Here is a 17,203-nt window from a genome sequence, read left to right as displayed (position 1 = left end):
TTCTAAAACTATTCCAAAAAATTATACTTTGGCGAAAGATTTTTTATACCTGTTATCACCCAAAGCCAACATGATCCAAACTCGATAGTCACTGATCGTTCCTTCCTGTGTTGGGGACAATACGCAGAGAAACTTTCAGGTTTTATAAAATAACGAAGGTCTGGCCTTCGCGGGCTCTTAGTCCATTATATGCAATGCGGGCACCTTTTTCGGCTCCTGCCTCATCTTCCTGCTGATATTGCGTCATCTCTTGCTACGTAGTAGGTATAATTTTATCGTAAGTATTGATTTATCATCCATCAGTTCAGGGTACCAATCAATTCTCTTTTCCTCAGTTTAAGTGGTAATCCACCGATAAAACCTTCCGAAACTATCGCCATGGGATCCGGTATGGGTTCCAATTTACTTTTTTCGCATGGTTCTACGCTGAACTTTTGAAGAATAGCAGCTATACCGGCCATAGCTAAGAGCTTTCCTAGTCTGGCAGCTGTAAACATTAACAAATAGCCTACATAAAGTAACAATATGAGACACACAACAAAAAAATTTTTTGAGACCCCCACTTTTTTGGATGTAACATCCGTCAGCTCGATTCTGTTCTTATAAAATGTAGCCTTTATCGCCCGGATCATAACAACGCATCAATTGACACCTTATTCATCAAAATCGATCCAGTAGTTTTGGCGCTACGATGGAACACACATAAATACGAGCATACACACATAGACTGCCAAAATCATAACCCTTCCTTTTGGCTTTGCCGTTGTCGGAAAAAAAACATCGTCGCCGTTGTAGGAAGCGATCTGATTCATTCGATTTTGAACAAAAACTGTTATATGCCTACTTAATATTATTAACATAGAATGTCTGCAAATCCGCACTTGGCCAGCAAGATGGACCCAAACCCTTCTCACTACCCGGTTTACTACTGAGCACGGGTCTCCTCTCAGTAGAGAGGTTGTTGGTGATCACGATGGAACAGCTTAGCTTTAGTGTTATACTAATGTTACATAAAAAAAAAAATTCTAAGGGCCGACGCATATTTACGGAGTGGAGTGGAGTATTTTTGAAACCATTTAATCTTAGCTTTATACACCGTGATATACTCGTAAATTGAAATTGGTATATTGATAACAAAACACGAGGACACACGGTGCGTCATTGTATCAAAGTAAACAAAGCTTATTTCAAGTAGTTATTAAACTTACCGATGCAAGCTCTTGGACCATCTCCAAAGGGCAAGAAGTAATTAGTTTTCATGTCTTGGGCACTAGTGAACCTGTCAGGATTGTATACATTTGGGTCGTGGAAATATTTTTCATCTCTGTGAAAGGCTTGAATTGGTATAATGACTTTCACGCCCTCATCTATAGTCAATCCTATTTCAGGAAAAGTGTATTTAGGCGTAGTACATTGGCGCATCAAAAATCCAACTGGTGGATACATCCTCATGGCTTCGTAAAACGATTTTTCTAGATAATGCATTTCGTTTACAGCATCGTATGTAATTTTATTATCATGCTTTAGAAGGACTCTATCAATTTCTTCTTGTACTTTCTTTTGATGATCGGAGTTGAATGCCAGCTGATGTAATGTAAAACTAGAAGACGTTGAAGAGGTTTCAAAACCAGCGCCAAAAAATAAAAAAATCTGCGCAGTTAGTAACAAGTCGTCAAGTTTGAGCTCAACTTGTTTAGCTCTCCCATTCTCGTCTTTTTGTTCTAAAGATTCCACTGAAATATTTCCTTCCTTTTTTAATTCCAACATCAAATCTATGAAGTCATTATTACCACACGGACTGTAGTTTCTTGCTTGTAAAATCTGTTTGACTAATGCACAGACTGATTCCTCTAAATCTGGCGCCAAAAAATGAATATTTTTGCATAATTCGGGGAAAATGAATTTTAAAGCAGCTGCAGCAGCATCTCTGGGTGTTCTATGGAATATTCTTTTTCCAAGTCTCCTAAATTCCGAATTCTCGTTATTCAAAGAATCCATATTTATACCAAAACCACAAGCTCCAATAAAATCTGTAGTATACCTTGCCATTAGCTCTCTCACATCATAATGTTCTAAATATTCAACTTCTTCTGCTAGTAATTGCAGCTTTTCTGCCCTCTCAGCTATTATATGAAACATAGCCTTAATTTTACCTGTACTGAAAGCTGAGCCGAAACGTTTTCTTATTAATCGCCATAAATCTCCATCAGCGAAAAATAAATTTTTCAGTAAAGGTTCGATCACAGTTTTATGTGTATTAAATCCTCTGGCATAAAAGTGCTGGAAATCCGTAACTAGAATTCTTTTCGCTAAATCAGGATCCCGTATTACGAGCTCAGGTGCAGTACTTCTAAAGAAACCGACGACTTTTTCTTCTGGATATTTTTTGTACATTTCTGTTGCAGTCATAGCGTAGCTGCTTTTTTGAAAGAATTGTTTAAAATTATTCCCAAAGTATGGTAAAGGATGATCATTTTTTATTCCACGTTTCTTCCAGTAACCGAAAGTTCTTACACCATACAAATAAAAGATAATCACTAACAAAACTAAAATGTAAAGCATTTTTATTTTATAATAAAGGACTGCACTCTTTGAATTTTAAAATACACTGATGCACTGGAACATGTATTGCAAAAAGCCGACCACAAAACAATATGCGAGCTCGAGCAGGCAATCACTGTCTGAGTTCCGTATAAGGATGATTTTCACTACCTGATAAAAACCCGTAAGGAGTTAGAAGGACATGAAATCTTTAGTCATCTATCTCATAGTAAAGGAATAAATAATGTTTTGTGAACACGCTCGGCTCGCATACATTCGCATACACTACCGCTATACGAAACATCACATCATGTTATTACTTTTTTTTAATATTACAAGCTAGCAATCAATTACAATCTAATTTCTATACAAATCATGCCCACGTCGAATAGTGCCAAGAAATACTGGCTGGATTTCCACGCTGGACAGCTGGGCTGATCCTGTATCTAATAACTACAGTCCAAGACCCTATTTAAGCTAAAACCTATCAAAAGCTAATTAATATTGAATTCATTCAAATAAATATTTTAATTTATTGAAAATATTATCCATCCTAATAATAAATGCGAAAGTGTTACATTATAATTATTCATTCTTAGCATTTAGTGCTGGTCTTTATTCAGTGATCGGGTTTTTATACTTGAATTTTTTAAAGTCCAAAATTATGCGTTGGTCGTCTACTTTTACATGGTATGGACAGTCCCTAAAAAGTTGTATCATTATCAACTTGATCGGTGCCTACAATTGTCGTTCCTTTCTCGCAAACAATTTGAATTTACCGTAGTTATAAAGTTCATAATAACGTATGTACACAATGAGATCATTTTCTGCGGCCGTATCGCTAATAGTACATTTACATCTATTTTTTTATATTTGTTTTACGATGTAAAACTTTTAGGGTTCCGTTCTTCAAAAGGAAAATAAGGAGCCCTTATAGGATCACTTTGTTGTCGGTCTGTATTTCTGTCTGCCAAGCAAACCTAAAGAGTACTTCCTGTTGACCTCCGAAAACCTTGAATTTGTGGTTAGATGACACAAAAAAAAAATACTAATTCACATATAGATGGCGCAGTCATAAAAATGTTAGGTACATCTTATACAATGGTACGGAGCCATTCGTATGTCAGCCCGACTCGCACTTGACTGGTTTTTAATTTAACAGGGCTCTCTCCGTCACTTGCTTCATACAATCGTAGTTCCAATTTCATTTGAATATTAAGCAACCATAGTCCCTTCCAGAGTCCATGAAATTTTGCAGACATATTCTAGAAACTAATATCTGTGTCTCTGGTGTTTTAGATTTTTTTTAATATGTAGTTTTAAACTTACAGGGGCTCAAAGATTTGTATGTAAATTTTTAAGACCGCGTAACTTTGAAACCGAATATTTTAACAGAAATCTGGAAAACAACAGACATAGATATTAGTTTCTAGAATATGTCTGCAAATTTTCATGGACTTTGGTTGCTTAATATTCAAATGAAATTGGAACTACGTTTGTATGAAGCGAGTGACGCAGAGACCCCTCTTTTCTTAAATATAGTATTTTTATGAAAATAAAATGTAATTTAAACTTTAACAAACATAAACATTATAAAATAAAACTACTATTCAGTTTAACCCGTATTATTCTCATAATCCGCAAAATATAAACACCTCTAAATAAATTGAACACGTCATTTTAGACGACAATTAATTCAGCAGATAATAATTATACATCTTGTAACACATGTATGTGTAATATATTTATAATAAGTAACGTTTCAATTTCCACAATTCTCTCTTAATCTCTCCTTCAAACAATTTTCTCATCAAAATAATAAATCTAAACTAATTACTATGAAAGTAGTAGTAAACTATTGTTTATTTCATAATCAGATAAATCCCAAATCAGGGATACTTCTGCTAATAGAACAGCTAACTACAGACTAATAACAGTTATAATTATTACGCTATTTTACCCATAAAAGTCTATTCTGTAATCTTTTTTGTCATCCGGATCCATAATTTCCTCAGGATATAAGCTCCCGTTTTCTCAATTTAAGTGGTAGTCCACCGATAAAACCTTCAGCAACTATAGCCTTAGGATCTGGTACAGGTTCTAATTTACTTATTTCACAGGGTTCAACATTGAACTTTTGTAGAACAGCAGCTATTCCTGCCATGGCTAAGACTTTTCCTAGCCTAGCACCTGTGAACAAGATAGGAATTTAAATTATTACAAATTCTCGTAGTCAAAATAATAATTAATCCACAGTTATTTTCACTTTGTAAAGTTAAGACATCTCTAAACTCGACACTTTTTCTCTTATACAAAACAAAATTATCTCACATTACGCAATTATGTTGGCATTGCACCTGTTTTTTTTTCTAGAAAAGCATACTTCACATTTTCAATTCAATTAGTAAAAGTCATAATAATTAAACTTACCAATACAAGCTCGGGGACCTTCTCCAAATGGCAAGAAATAATTAGTTTTTAAGTCTTGAGCATTAGTGAATCTATCGGGGTTATAGACATTTGGCTCATGAAAATATTTTTCATCTCGATGAAAGGCTTGAATTGGTATTATTACATTCACGCCTTCATCTATAGTAAGTCCTATTTCAGGAAACGTGTAGTTTTTTGTAGTACATTTACGCATCAAGAATCCTACTGCTGGATACATCCTCATAGCTTCATAAAACGCTTTTTCTAAATAGTGCATTTCGTTTATAGCATCGTATGTAATTTTATTATCATGCTTGAGAAGAACTCGATCAATTTCTTCTTGTACTTTCTTTTGATGATCGGAGTTGAATGCCAGCTGATGTAATGTGAAACTAGAAGTTGACGAGGATGTTTCATAACCCGCACCAAAAAATACAAAAACTTGCGCAGTTAGTAATAAATCATCAAGCTTTAACTCAACTAATTTTGCCGTACCATTTTCATCTCTATACTCTAAAGATTCGACAACATTTCCTTTCTCTTTTAATTCCAACAATAAATCTATGAAATCATTAGTACCACAAGGACTATAATTTCGTGCTTTCAAAACATGTTGCACTAATCCACAGACCGATTCCTCTAAATCTGGTGCCAAAAAGTGTATATGTTTGCATAGTTCGGGGAATATAAATTTCAAAGCAGCTGCAACAGCATCTCTGGGAGTTCTATGAAATATTCTTTTTCCAAGTCTTCTGAATTCCGAATTTTCATTATTCAAGGTATCCATATTTATACCAAAACCACAAGCTCCGATAAAATCCGTAGTATACCTTGCCATTAGCTCTCTCATATCGTAATATTCTAAATGTTCAATTTCGTTTGCCAATAATTGAAGCTTTTCTGCTCTCTCAGAAATGAAAGGAAACATTGCTTTGATTTTAGCTGTACTGAAAGCTGAACCGAATCGCTGTCTTATCAATCGCCACAAGTCTCCATCAGCAAAAAATAAATTTTTCAGTAAAGGTTCAATCACTGTTTTATGTGTATTAAATCCTCTGGCATAAAAGTGCTGGAAATCAGTAACCAAAATTCTTTTTACTAAATCAGGATCTCTTATTACGAGCTCAGGTGCGGTACTTCGAAAGAAACCGACTACTTTTTCTTTTGGGTATTTTCTGTACATTTCTGTTGCAGTCATAGCATAGCTGCTTTTTTGAAAGAATTGCTTATAATTATTCCCAAAGTATGGTAAAGGATAGTCATTTTTTATTCCACGTTTCTTCCAATAACCGAAAGTTCTTACACCATACCAATAAAAGATAATTATTATTAACAAAAGTATAATGTAAAACATTTTTACTTTAAATTACACTGTTCATTCAAGCACTGAATACAACGAACAAAAATCCGAATACGTGTACGCGAGCACGAATTAAAATAATAATTTACGTGAATTCCGTACAGGTATAAGTAATAATTTCTTTTGAAATCTAAAAAGTATTTAACCCGTGCATAGCATCGGTCACTCTCTATACAAGTACCCTTGATTAATAGTCGAAATTATTATCTAGAATAATTTTTTTTATCGGATAATGAATATTATCTTTTTAGGTAGATTTTTTGCGATAGTGTTATTATAGTGATAATAGCAAAATCGCAGTGTAGTAGTTAGTGGATTTTTGAATTGCTCTACCTTACAAGTGTAAATTAAAAACTTATAACACCCCCGACAAGTGAAGGTTACAGTAACTAGAAAAGAGCTGATAACTTTCAAACAGCTGAACCTATTTTCTTGGATTATAGCTAAGAACACTCTCGATCAAGCCACCTTTATAACAAAAAAAACTAAATTAAAATCGGTTCATTAGTTTAGGAGCTACGATGCCATAGACACAGATACACAAGTCAAACTTATAACACCCCTCTTTTTGGGTCGGGGGTTAAAAAGCCGCGTATTCAAGCTCAAATCTCAATTAACGCTCATTTTATCCTTATGTCATCTATCGTCATCCTTGATTTCAAGAATTTTGCGTTATTTTACACATTATATAACATTGATAACATCAAGTACTTATTGAATAATCTCGTTTTGCATATTACTTATATGATAATATACCTACGGCTTACCTAATTAAGTTTGATAACACACAAAATATTTTTTAAATAACAATGTATGCTGATACGGAAAGTGTATGACGTAATTTTTTTAGTATACTCTGAACTTGGACGAATAAATACTCACTCTGAACCACAATTCTTCTAATTTTTTGTAAATTTCCAATTTTAATGACGCAGGAAACCAAAAATGACCTTAGCTGATTCCCAACTCCATGTATCTGGTTTAGTTATGGATATACGAGTATCTAGAGTTAAGTATAATATACTAAATAACTTGTCATTTGGTTTAGTCCGTCATTGCCTTCGTGTCAACATGACAAACGTTACTTAGAATATGAAGTAATATAACAATAATAAGCAAAGCAATAATTACAGTCTTTACTCAAATAGGTAGGTATCCCACTAATGGTCCCACTAGGTATAAACTTAGCTCGTTCTCATCTTGCAAAAATAATCTCAAAAAACGTGATTCTTTTATTCAATTACAGCAATGACTTTGCGTAAATTTGTCTTCTACTCAAGGACTTTTTCATCTTGATTACAGCATTTTACTACGGTTTAATATTACGAGTATGTCGCAATTTAGTTGTTACGACTAACGATACGATGGTTAGTGACGAGTGACGATGCAGTTTGATGGAAAAGATATAGATGGATAGAAGACTTCATTGCACACAAAACAAGAAAAATACCAAGACAAGAAACTATAAACTAAAAACAATTGTATGCAAAGGCGGCCTTATAGCTTAGAGCAATCTTCACCAGGCAACCTTTGGTGAAAGAGATAAGTAAGATTAGTGCATAGTGCTGGTATTCTAAACTTCTTGGCTTTAAATATGACGGCTTTATCAGTGTACCATCATACCAGTCTTATATCATCATATCATCCTTCCTTAGTATGACAAATCGTATCATCTTCTCCAGTACACATTGCATTCAGTATGTACAAAATCTGCTAACAATGTACCAAGATCTGTCGATATTCTTATGAAAATCAACAAAAGTCGTCAAGTCGAGTTGCGCTGGCCATATGCGGACAATATGGACACAAAGTGGATGCACGTTCGCCGAATGCATATATGCAGTCAAATTTAGTGAATTGGGCCATAGTTAACTAGGCTTTGAAAGATGATCAATTGACCTGGTTCCTCCTTCACCTTTCTACTATCGTACACCCGTACGTAGTCGAAATTCCACGGACACGTACGAAGCGATGCCTCCTCGTTTCTAATTTAAACCCCTAGGATGTGGAACGTCCTTCTGGTATCAGTTTTCCCCTCCAATTTTAATATAAGTACTTTCAAGACAAGAGTGAATCTTCTAAGCAAGTGAGCTCCCATCTTAGGCTGCATCATCACTTGCCAGCAAGTGTGCAAATCGTATATATATCGTATAAAAAAACGTACATCGCAACTTTTTCAACACTTGCCAGAACTAACGTCTGTGCTACCTGTTTTCAACTTGCTAGTAATTACGTAGAACCTTTCCAATTTAGTTTTCACTTCTCAAAAGAATAGTTTCAAACCGGACTCTCGGACTCCTAATTTCAAAGGATTTGAAGTTTCAATTAAGTTGAAAACGGCAGCGGTCTAGAGATACCGCCCGAGTTAATTACTTTTGCAATCCATGCTAAGACTGCTCACTTAGACGCTAAAATTTTATTTTACTTCATAGATAATAATAGTGTTAGTAGGTGTTTTTTTGGTTTATTTCATTTTTTCTCTCTCTGCGTCCTGTTCCTATTATTGAGAATCGTGCTCGTTACATCACACTAATATTATAAAAGCGAAAGTTTGTATGTGTGTGTGTGTGTGTGTGTGTGTGTGTGTGTATGTTTGTTACTCCTTCACGCAAAAACTACTGGACGGATTTGGCTGAAATTTGGAATGGAAATAGATAATATCCAGGATTACCACATAGGCTACTTTTTATCCCGGAAAATCAAAGAGTTCCCGCGGGATTTCGAAAAACCTAAATCTACGCGGACGAAGTCGCGGGTATCATCTAGTCTTTCAATAATAATCACATAGACACTTGATAGGAAGGGCATTCTTGGCATAGTTATAAAGCGAGCTTCGACTGAGTACTAATATGCTGTTACTCTAGTGAGCTACAATCTAGCCTAATTTTTGACTAATTAACAATTTTACTTTAACCCAAAATAAATTATCTTATATACAGAAATTGTGTATTGACGCACCTCTATTGTCTATTGTCCTGTAATAACATGGGATAAAGTAGCATGCCATAAATGGAAACATTAGTTTACGATTCGTTGTAAGAGACAACATTGTGCAGTAGATTTGGTATATTGTGGTAGACATGAACAAGGTAACAGACAGACAGACACACTTTCGCATTACATTTATTTCGTACTAGAGGATGCCCGCGACTTCGGCCGCGTGGATTTAGGTTTTTAAAGATCCCGTGGGAACTGTTTGATTTTCCGGGATAAAATGCCTACGTCAATTACAGGGACGCAAGGTACCTCGGTAACAAATTTCATACAAATCGATTAAGCTGATGGGTTTTAGGAACCCCGTGGGAACTCTTTGATTTTCCGGGATAAAAAGTAGCCTATATCCGTCCCCGGGATATAAGCGTGGCTAAACCTGTACCCGTCAGAATCGCTTAAGTTGTTGGGCCGTGAAAGGTAGCAGACAGACAGCCAGACAGACAGACACACTTTCGCATTTATAATATTAGTATGGATTAGTATGGTTTAGTAAAAATATTACGATAAATAATACTTAATCTACACTGAACCCTACAAAACGAGAATTTTCTGACTATCCAGAAGTACTTAGAAGGCAACGGAAATGGACCGTGACAGCCACACGCAACCAGTCATACACGCATCCAGGTAGAAAATTTAGCGATCGGCATTATTGCTATTTTAAATCATTTATTTGGTGAAATCATAATTTTTCTTCACAGTGATTTCACAGATAGTTTTGCACGGAAAGCCATTTTTCAATTTTCGCGCTACAGACGTTTTTTTGAACTAGTTAGAATAATTATGATCCTTCATCACGATAATAGTGCTTATCATGTTTAGAAAAAACAGTTTTTTAAAACAAAACATTTTTAAACTGCTTTTTTTACAGAAAAAACGTTTAAAATAACTATTTCGTTGTTTAAAATCATGCCAATTCTGGTGCTAAAATTTCACAGGTAACTATATCACAAATATTACACGGAAAGTGAATTTTGGCAAATATATTGTTTGTGCGAAAATTCGCTATTTGTGAAACGTAGCAGATGATTAATTGCTACATTAAATAATTTTACCATAGGTATTTTAAGGCTATAATTATTAAGTAATATTTTATTTATATTATTTAATAGCGTTGTAGAACGATGACAAAGCAAAATCTGTCAAAGCATGAAAATTATTAAATTTTAATCCCCCTATAATGTTTAAGAGGGTCTCTCCGTCACGTACTCCATACAATCGTAGTTCCAATTTCATTTGAATATTAACCAACCAAAGTCCATGAAATTTTGCAGACATATTTTAGAAACTAATATCTGTGCCTGTGGTGCTTTAGATTTTTCTAAAAATATGTAGTTTTAAAATTACAGGGGCTCAAAGATTTGTATGTGAATTTTTAAGACCGCGAACTTTGAAACCGAATAGTAGCAATGAAATTGTTACGTGATGCTTTTCAAGTGATTATTGTTCTGTGTCCATCTCTAGTAGAAACACAGTTGCCAGCCTCACAGGCGCAGCTGTCTTGTCGTGAAGTAGGTAAATCTTATACAGCGTGTTTGTTAATCATAGGTATAAAATGATAAATGAGGTAGTATTATATAACAGACTCTCTCTGTCTCTACTACTTGACTAATTTTCAAACGGTCTTTTGGTTTACTAGTTTACTTCCGCGATCAGCTGTGTGTAGGGTTGTTACTTTGGAATTTTAAACATTGTTTTGACTTCTCTTTAGGTCACACATCGCTTTCCTTTCAGTTCTAGTAAGAAAAGTCACTGGTATATTGAAAAATCACGTGACGTAACAAACACATCAACGTTAAAATTAATACAATATAATATATTATGCGTATATCACTATGTCAGTCTTTGCTACTCAGTTATTGCATTCTATTCTGGGGAAGTACAGCTAAAGCAATTTTGATAAAATTAGTGAGAGCGCTACGATCAGTATTAAAAGTAACGCCAAAAAACCGGCCAAGTGCGAGTCAGACTCGCGCACTTAGGGTTCCGTACTCGGGTATTTTTTCCAACATTTTGCACGATAAATCAAAAACTATCATGCGTAAAAATAAATAAAAATCTGTTTTAGAATTTACAGGTAAAGCCCTTTCATATGACACCCTTATAGTTATCTTACTTTGAAAATTGAAACATATTTAAATTTTTTCTTAAATGATACAACCACAAATTTGCGGTATTCAGATTTATTCCTGTATACTTGTGTTAAATGACCTGCCTACTTACCAAATTTCATGATTCTAGGTCAACGGGAAATACTCTATAGGTTTCTTGACAGACAAACAAACAGACGGACGGACAGACAGAGAGACAACAATGTGATCCTAGGAATAAGCGTTCCGTTTTTCCTTTTGAGGAACCCTAAAAAGCTTCAGGTAGGTACTCAACTGCACTACTTTTCAAACACAGTGAAGTGCTTACATTCCGTAAGCTCTTCGTACTGAAACAGCTTTACTGAGACATATACAGATACTCAAATGTTCAAATGTGGACGAAATGTTTAAAAGTAAGGAGGGTAGTTAAAGTCGTGAAAACAGCTTTTGCTAGACATTTTGCACCCTGTATTGACGCTAAAATCTCCAACATTGTTGCAAATTCTTATAACATGAAACATCTCATACCATCACAAACTGGTTGAAATCATTAACATTATATAAGGACACCGGGAAATACGGCAAATATGGTTATCACGTAAAATATGTAAGTATACTCAACCTGATATTTATACTCAACATAATGATTATAATTTTAATGGCCTGGTGGTGTAGAGATCACTAGCAAACGATTTTTGTACTTAATCTTTTTTGAAACAAAGATATTTTTTTTATTATTACATTTTAGAATACTCTTAGATATACAGATTCCCTCAGGATGTTTTCCTTCGCCGAATAGTAGGTACCTAGGTAATATTTAATTTCTTAATACATGCTTGGAAAAGTAAAAGGGTATGGACCCTTGGCAAACCTTGGAGCTCTCAAATAATGGTCCGAAGTCTTAAACAATATGCTATCACCGCTTCATCATCATCATCATCAGCCTGTGAACGTCCATGACTGTTGGGCATTAAGCCTTCCATAAGGAGCGCAACCACCCCCAGTCCTCAGCCTTCCTCATCTAGCCGCTTCCTGCCAGCCTCTTTATATTGTCAGCCATCGTACTGGAGCCACTTAGCAGTACTTAAGTAAGGTTAAGTTTGATCAAGTTGTAGCAACTTTAGAAAAATATGTACTTATAACATAGCTCCTTGGTTGAAAGAATAAAGTGCACCTCTTTACTTCCAAAGGCGCTCGCGCTGTGGACTGTGACAAACGCCTTGTCCATCAATCATGGAACTAGGAATCGGCTTAGCTTAGCTCATATTAATAATTTAAACAAGTGTAAATTAAAAATTTATAACACCCCCGACAAAGTATCTGAGTTTTCCAAAACATCATTTTCAAATAAATAATTATGTATCAAGGCAACGTCCATCTTGACAGCTTGACATTTGTCAATTGACATAATATTATGAACCTAACGGTTATCTAACCTTCTTTTCTACAAGAAAACTAGAAAAGAGCTGATAACTCTTAAACGGCTGAACCAATTTTTTTGGATTATAGCTAAGAACACTCTCGATCAAGCCACCTTTCAAACAAAAAAAAGTACATTAAAATCGGTTCATTCGTTTAGGCGCTACGATGCCACAGACAGATACACAGATACACAGATACACAGACACACAGATACACAGATACACACGTCAAACTTATAACACCCCTCTTTTTGGGTCGGGGGTTAAAAAAATATAATGTCTTGATGAGTATGTCTAAAAAAATGGATATGTCTTATTAATCTACGCTGTGGTACGAGGGGCGACATCTAGCGGCTAACTATAACATTAACTATTAAATAGGCGTGCTCGATTGTGCTGCTGTCTAAACTGCAGTGGTTTTTAAAACTACGGCATACTATCATAATATTCTGTGGCTACGGTAGTAGCAGTGCATAACGACTTTATATTACAGAAAAAAAAAACATTTTGAAACAGTAATATATGTATACATATTACATATACACATTCCGTGAAAATTTCAACTCTCTGCTTATTACGGTTTACGAGGTGCAGCCCACTGGCAGACATACGGACAGACGGATAGACGGACGGACAGCGGAGGCTTAGTAACAAGGTCCCGTTAGTACTCTTTGGGTGCGAAACCCTAAAAATGTGTGTAAAGTCTTCATTGTAGCCTCTCGGTTTGAAGCATAAAGTGCAGCTCATTATTTTCTCAGGCGCTCATGGCGCTGTGACAAACGCTTGGGTCGCCTGCACGCGACGGCTATAAATTCACCTGAACGTTGATGGTCCAGTGCATTTGGAACTTTTTCCGCTACTATAAGCGTTTTCGAGATTGCGTCCTTGTAGAGTACCTCGTGAGCATGCCGTGTCGAGTTCCCGCTTGATTTATTACGATTTTGGAGTGTGATAGGTTGGTTATTATGGTGCAAAATTACAATACTGATGAAGCAATTCTCCCTTTCTGGAGAGGAGTATGAAGGAGTACGCCCTTCCGGCATCAGGTTTCCCTTCCACTTTTAATATGGGTACCTTCAAGTTAAGAGTGAATAGGCAAGTTCTAGGCCAGTGCGCCCTGTCTTAGGCTGCATCATCACTTGCTAGCAAGTCTGATTGCAGCCAAGCGCTTGTCTGTAAATTAAAAAAAACTCTCCCCCTCTGTATCTTATTCAAGGATTAATTATTATTATAAATAAATTATTTATAGATAAATTTATTATAGATAAATGAATAAGTACTTACTTATTCATTAATCATATACTTTAATGCTAAGGGTTTTCTTAGTATTCTTGTAATAATAATGCAATGGACTCCCAAATCCTTCCCACATCCTCATCCTGTCCAAATACCTTATTGCAAAAAAAAAACTATGAAAAGTTCCGCTTGATAACGAAGAATTTTACTACTCGAAACTTCGGAAGATATTTTGATTTACTTAAATCAAATAGCATTTTATATGAAGTGATAATTTATGTTTCCAATTCTACAGGCACTATTTTTAGTAAGGCAAAGACGTAGGCCATCTATTTCTTGTTGCTCTTATGCCATGTCAAGAATCTAAATAACACCAGTATGTATGAAAGTTAGTCACAGTTAGTTTCAATACACAGTTACTCAGCAAAACCAAAGTTAATTAGCTCTCGGTTTGATCCTGAATCGACGATATGTCAAATATGGTGACGTAAAATCAAGGAAAAATAGGGCTACTTTAGGGCTACTTGAATTATGGCTTTTGACGATATTGCCAAGTTTGCAGGGAAAACTTGGAAGAGGCCGCCCAACACCGAAAACATTGGGATACACGTGAGGACCGAGGAGGCCTATGTCCAACAATGGATTAATAAAGACTAATTACCTGCGTCAAATGGCACACATGTAAACCTTCGAGGTTTTTCGCTCTGTTAAACTTGACAGACTTGTTAAACATTTCATAAGATGATAATTAAAAAAATTACTATTTTCATACAGATAACGTCCATAATTGTTTTGTAGGGTTCCGTACCTCAAAAGGAAAAACGGAACCCTTATAGGAGCACTTTGTTGTCTGTCTGTCTGTCTGTCCGTCGTGTCTGTCAAGAAACCTATAGGGTACTTCCCGTTGACCCAGAATCATGAAATTTGGTATGTAGGTAGGTCTTATAGTACAAGCACAGGAATAAATCTGAAAACCGCGAATTTGTGGTTACATCATTTAAAAAAAAATTAAAATGTGTTTCAATTTTCAAAATAAGATAACTATACCAAGTGGGGTATCATATGAAAGGGCTTTACCTGTACATCCTAAAACAGATTTTTATTAATTTTATGTATAATAGTTTTTGATTTATCGTGCAAAATGTTGGAAAAAGTACCCGAGTATGGAACCCTCAGTGCGCGAGTCTGACTCGCACTTGGCCGGTTTTTAATTCGTATGTAGACGCTAAGGCGTTTTCATTTAAAGTCCGCCAAACTTAGAGCAGTGGTTAAGTAGTTCTTACCAACTTTACATTTTGATTCCACAAACTCCGACATCTGAGTGAACGAGCTGTCGGAAGTTTAAAGTTAATGGAAAAGTTTTATTTTAAAAAAAACTTTAGCCGATTGCATTGGTCTTTTATACTGAAGAGTTATGATGTTAGGTTTGCTTTTTGAAATGAAATGAAACGATACGAAAAACATTTATTTCAGGTAAATGAAGAGTCTACTAGTCACTGGTTCTGAAAGAAGCCGGCAAGGAACCCATACACTTTTAAACTTGTGTCTGGCAATGCATGATGTCTAGTACTATTTCGAAGAAAACATTAAAAAAATTGATTTTATACTTTGACTTCAGATTTTTTACACCTTTTTTACCTGTAAAGCCACCCAAAGCCACTATGATCTAAATTTCATATGCGCTGATCGTTCCTCCCTGTGTTGGGGACAATACGCAGATAAACTTACAGCTTTTATAAAATAACGAAGGTCTGGCACGCACTTGCTCTCTCTCTATTTCCTTGTTGTGTGTTTAAACCTTAAACCACACAACGAAACACTAGAATAATGATCCTTATCATTTATCAGGTAGGTACTTGTAGGGAGTCAAGAAGGCGCCATCGAGCAAACAGGTACCGAACGGGCGCCCTCCCGCGTTTCAGTCCATATAACCGCAAGGTTAGTCGGGTCTGGGAGATGGTGGGTTATCAGGTACTAGCTTCCATCCGCGACTTCGTCCGCGTAGACTACTCAAACTGAAATTTTTCAAAATTCAACCCCTAAGGGGACCCCTAGGTTTTACCCTTAGGCGTTGAATTTTCAAAAATCCTTTCTTAGTGGATGTCTAAGTCAAATAGCCTATCTATCTGCCTGCCGTCCTGCAGTTGTTTGAGCGGTGCGTTGATAAATCTGTCTGTCAGTGTTACTTCTTCCTTTTATTAACCCCCGATCCAAAAAGAGAATAAGTTTGACATGTGTATCTGTGTATCTGTCTGTCGATCGTAGCTCCTAAACTAATGTACCAATTTTAATTTAGTTTGTTTTTGTTTGAAAGGTGGCTTGATCGAGAGTGTTCTTAGCTATAATCCAAGAAAATCGGTTCAGCCGTTCAGGTTGAAAGTTATCAGTTCTTTTCTAGTTACTGTAACCTTCACTTGTCGGGGGTGTTATAAATTTTTAATTTATACTTGTTTTAGAAGAATATAATCAAAGAACGTGTTACTTGTAGTACTTGAGAGTAGTGGTACCTGTATAATATGCACTATAAAGTTCCGGTGCTTGTGTATCTATTTCTTATCTATTTCTAATAGGTACCTAGACTACTTGTTAGACATTCATACACTTCACCTTACCGTTAAAACACTTCAAAAAATTAGTCCTTTAACACTTTTAAAAGTGTTTAGGGCAAGTTTAGACCCGAAATGTAGGTGAGAGCGAAAAACTATAGCAGTACCTACACCAATTTCAGTATCAATCTTTCGAAAACATAATGCATGATTGATGAACTTGTTTGGTTATCAACCAGGTTAAGTTCAGCAGGACTTTACTGGCCTAATAATTTTCTGATATAAGTAAATAATCCATACTGATATTATTATAAATGTGAAAGTATGTTTGTTTGTCCTTTAATAGGGCTCTCTCCTTCACTTACTTTATACAATCGTAGTCCCAATTTCATTTGAATATTAAGCAACCAAAGTCCATGAAATTTTGCAGACATATTCTAGAAACTAATATCTGTGCCTTCTAAAAATATGTAGTTTAAAAATTACAGGGGCTCAAAGATGTGTATGTAAATTTTTAAGACCGCGTAACTTTGAAACCGAGTATTTTAACGGAAATCTGGAAAACTAAAGGCATAGATATTAGTT

At 35.5% G+C, this 17,203-nt stretch overlaps 2 protein-coding genes across 2 annotated transcripts; both read right to left on the bottom strand.

The window, feature by feature from the left end:
• Positions 1-32: 32 nt before the first annotated feature.
• Positions 33-2,697, bottom strand: LOC123868027 (cytochrome P450 6B7-like). Its single transcript, XM_045910364.1, has 2 exons — positions 1,209-2,697; positions 33-487 (listed from the first exon to the last, which is right to left on the bottom strand). Exons 1-2 carry the CDS (start codon positions 2,560-2,562, stop codon positions 300-302), a joined length of 1,542 nt encoding a protein of 513 aa, XP_045766320.1. The 5' UTR covers positions 2,563-2,697; the 3' UTR covers positions 33-299.
• Positions 2,698-4,446: 1,749 nt separating this feature from the next.
• LOC123868028 (cytochrome P450 6B7-like) lies at positions 4,447-6,396 on the bottom strand. The gene is made up of 2 exons (XM_045910365.1): positions 4,972-6,396; positions 4,447-4,731 (listed from the first exon to the last, which is right to left on the bottom strand). Exons 1-2 carry the CDS (start codon positions 6,323-6,325, stop codon positions 4,553-4,555), a joined length of 1,533 nt encoding a protein of 510 aa, XP_045766321.1. The 5' UTR covers positions 6,326-6,396; the 3' UTR covers positions 4,447-4,552.
• Positions 6,397-17,203: the final 10,807 nt, after the last annotated feature.

The sequence above is a fragment of the Maniola jurtina genome, chromosome 9 (assembly GCF_905333055.1).
Source record: "Maniola jurtina chromosome 9, ilManJurt1.1, whole genome shotgun sequence".
Lineage (NCBI taxonomy): Eukaryota > Metazoa > Arthropoda > Insecta > Lepidoptera > Nymphalidae > Maniola > Maniola jurtina.
The sequence above is the reverse complement of the archived record's forward strand: the minus strand, read 5'-3'. Positions and strand labels throughout refer to the sequence as shown.

Bases quoted from the DNA above. Each gene is read 5' to 3' on its own strand.
- LOC123868027 (XM_045910364.1), bottom strand. From the start codon at position 2,562: ATGCTTTACATTTTAGTTTTGTTAGTGATTATCTTTTATTTGTATGGT. The intron at 488-1,208 runs GTAAGTTTAATA...TAATGTTTACAG, and splicing joins TGGTCCAAGAGCTTGCATCG to CTGCCAGACTAGGAAAGCTC.
- LOC123868028 (XM_045910365.1), bottom strand. From the start codon at position 6,325: ATGTTTTACATTATACTTTTGTTAATAATAATTATCTTTTATTGGTAT. The intron at 4,732-4,971 runs GTAAGTTTAATT...TCTTGTTCACAG, and splicing joins AGGTCCCCGAGCTTGTATTG to GTGCTAGGCTAGGAAAAGTC.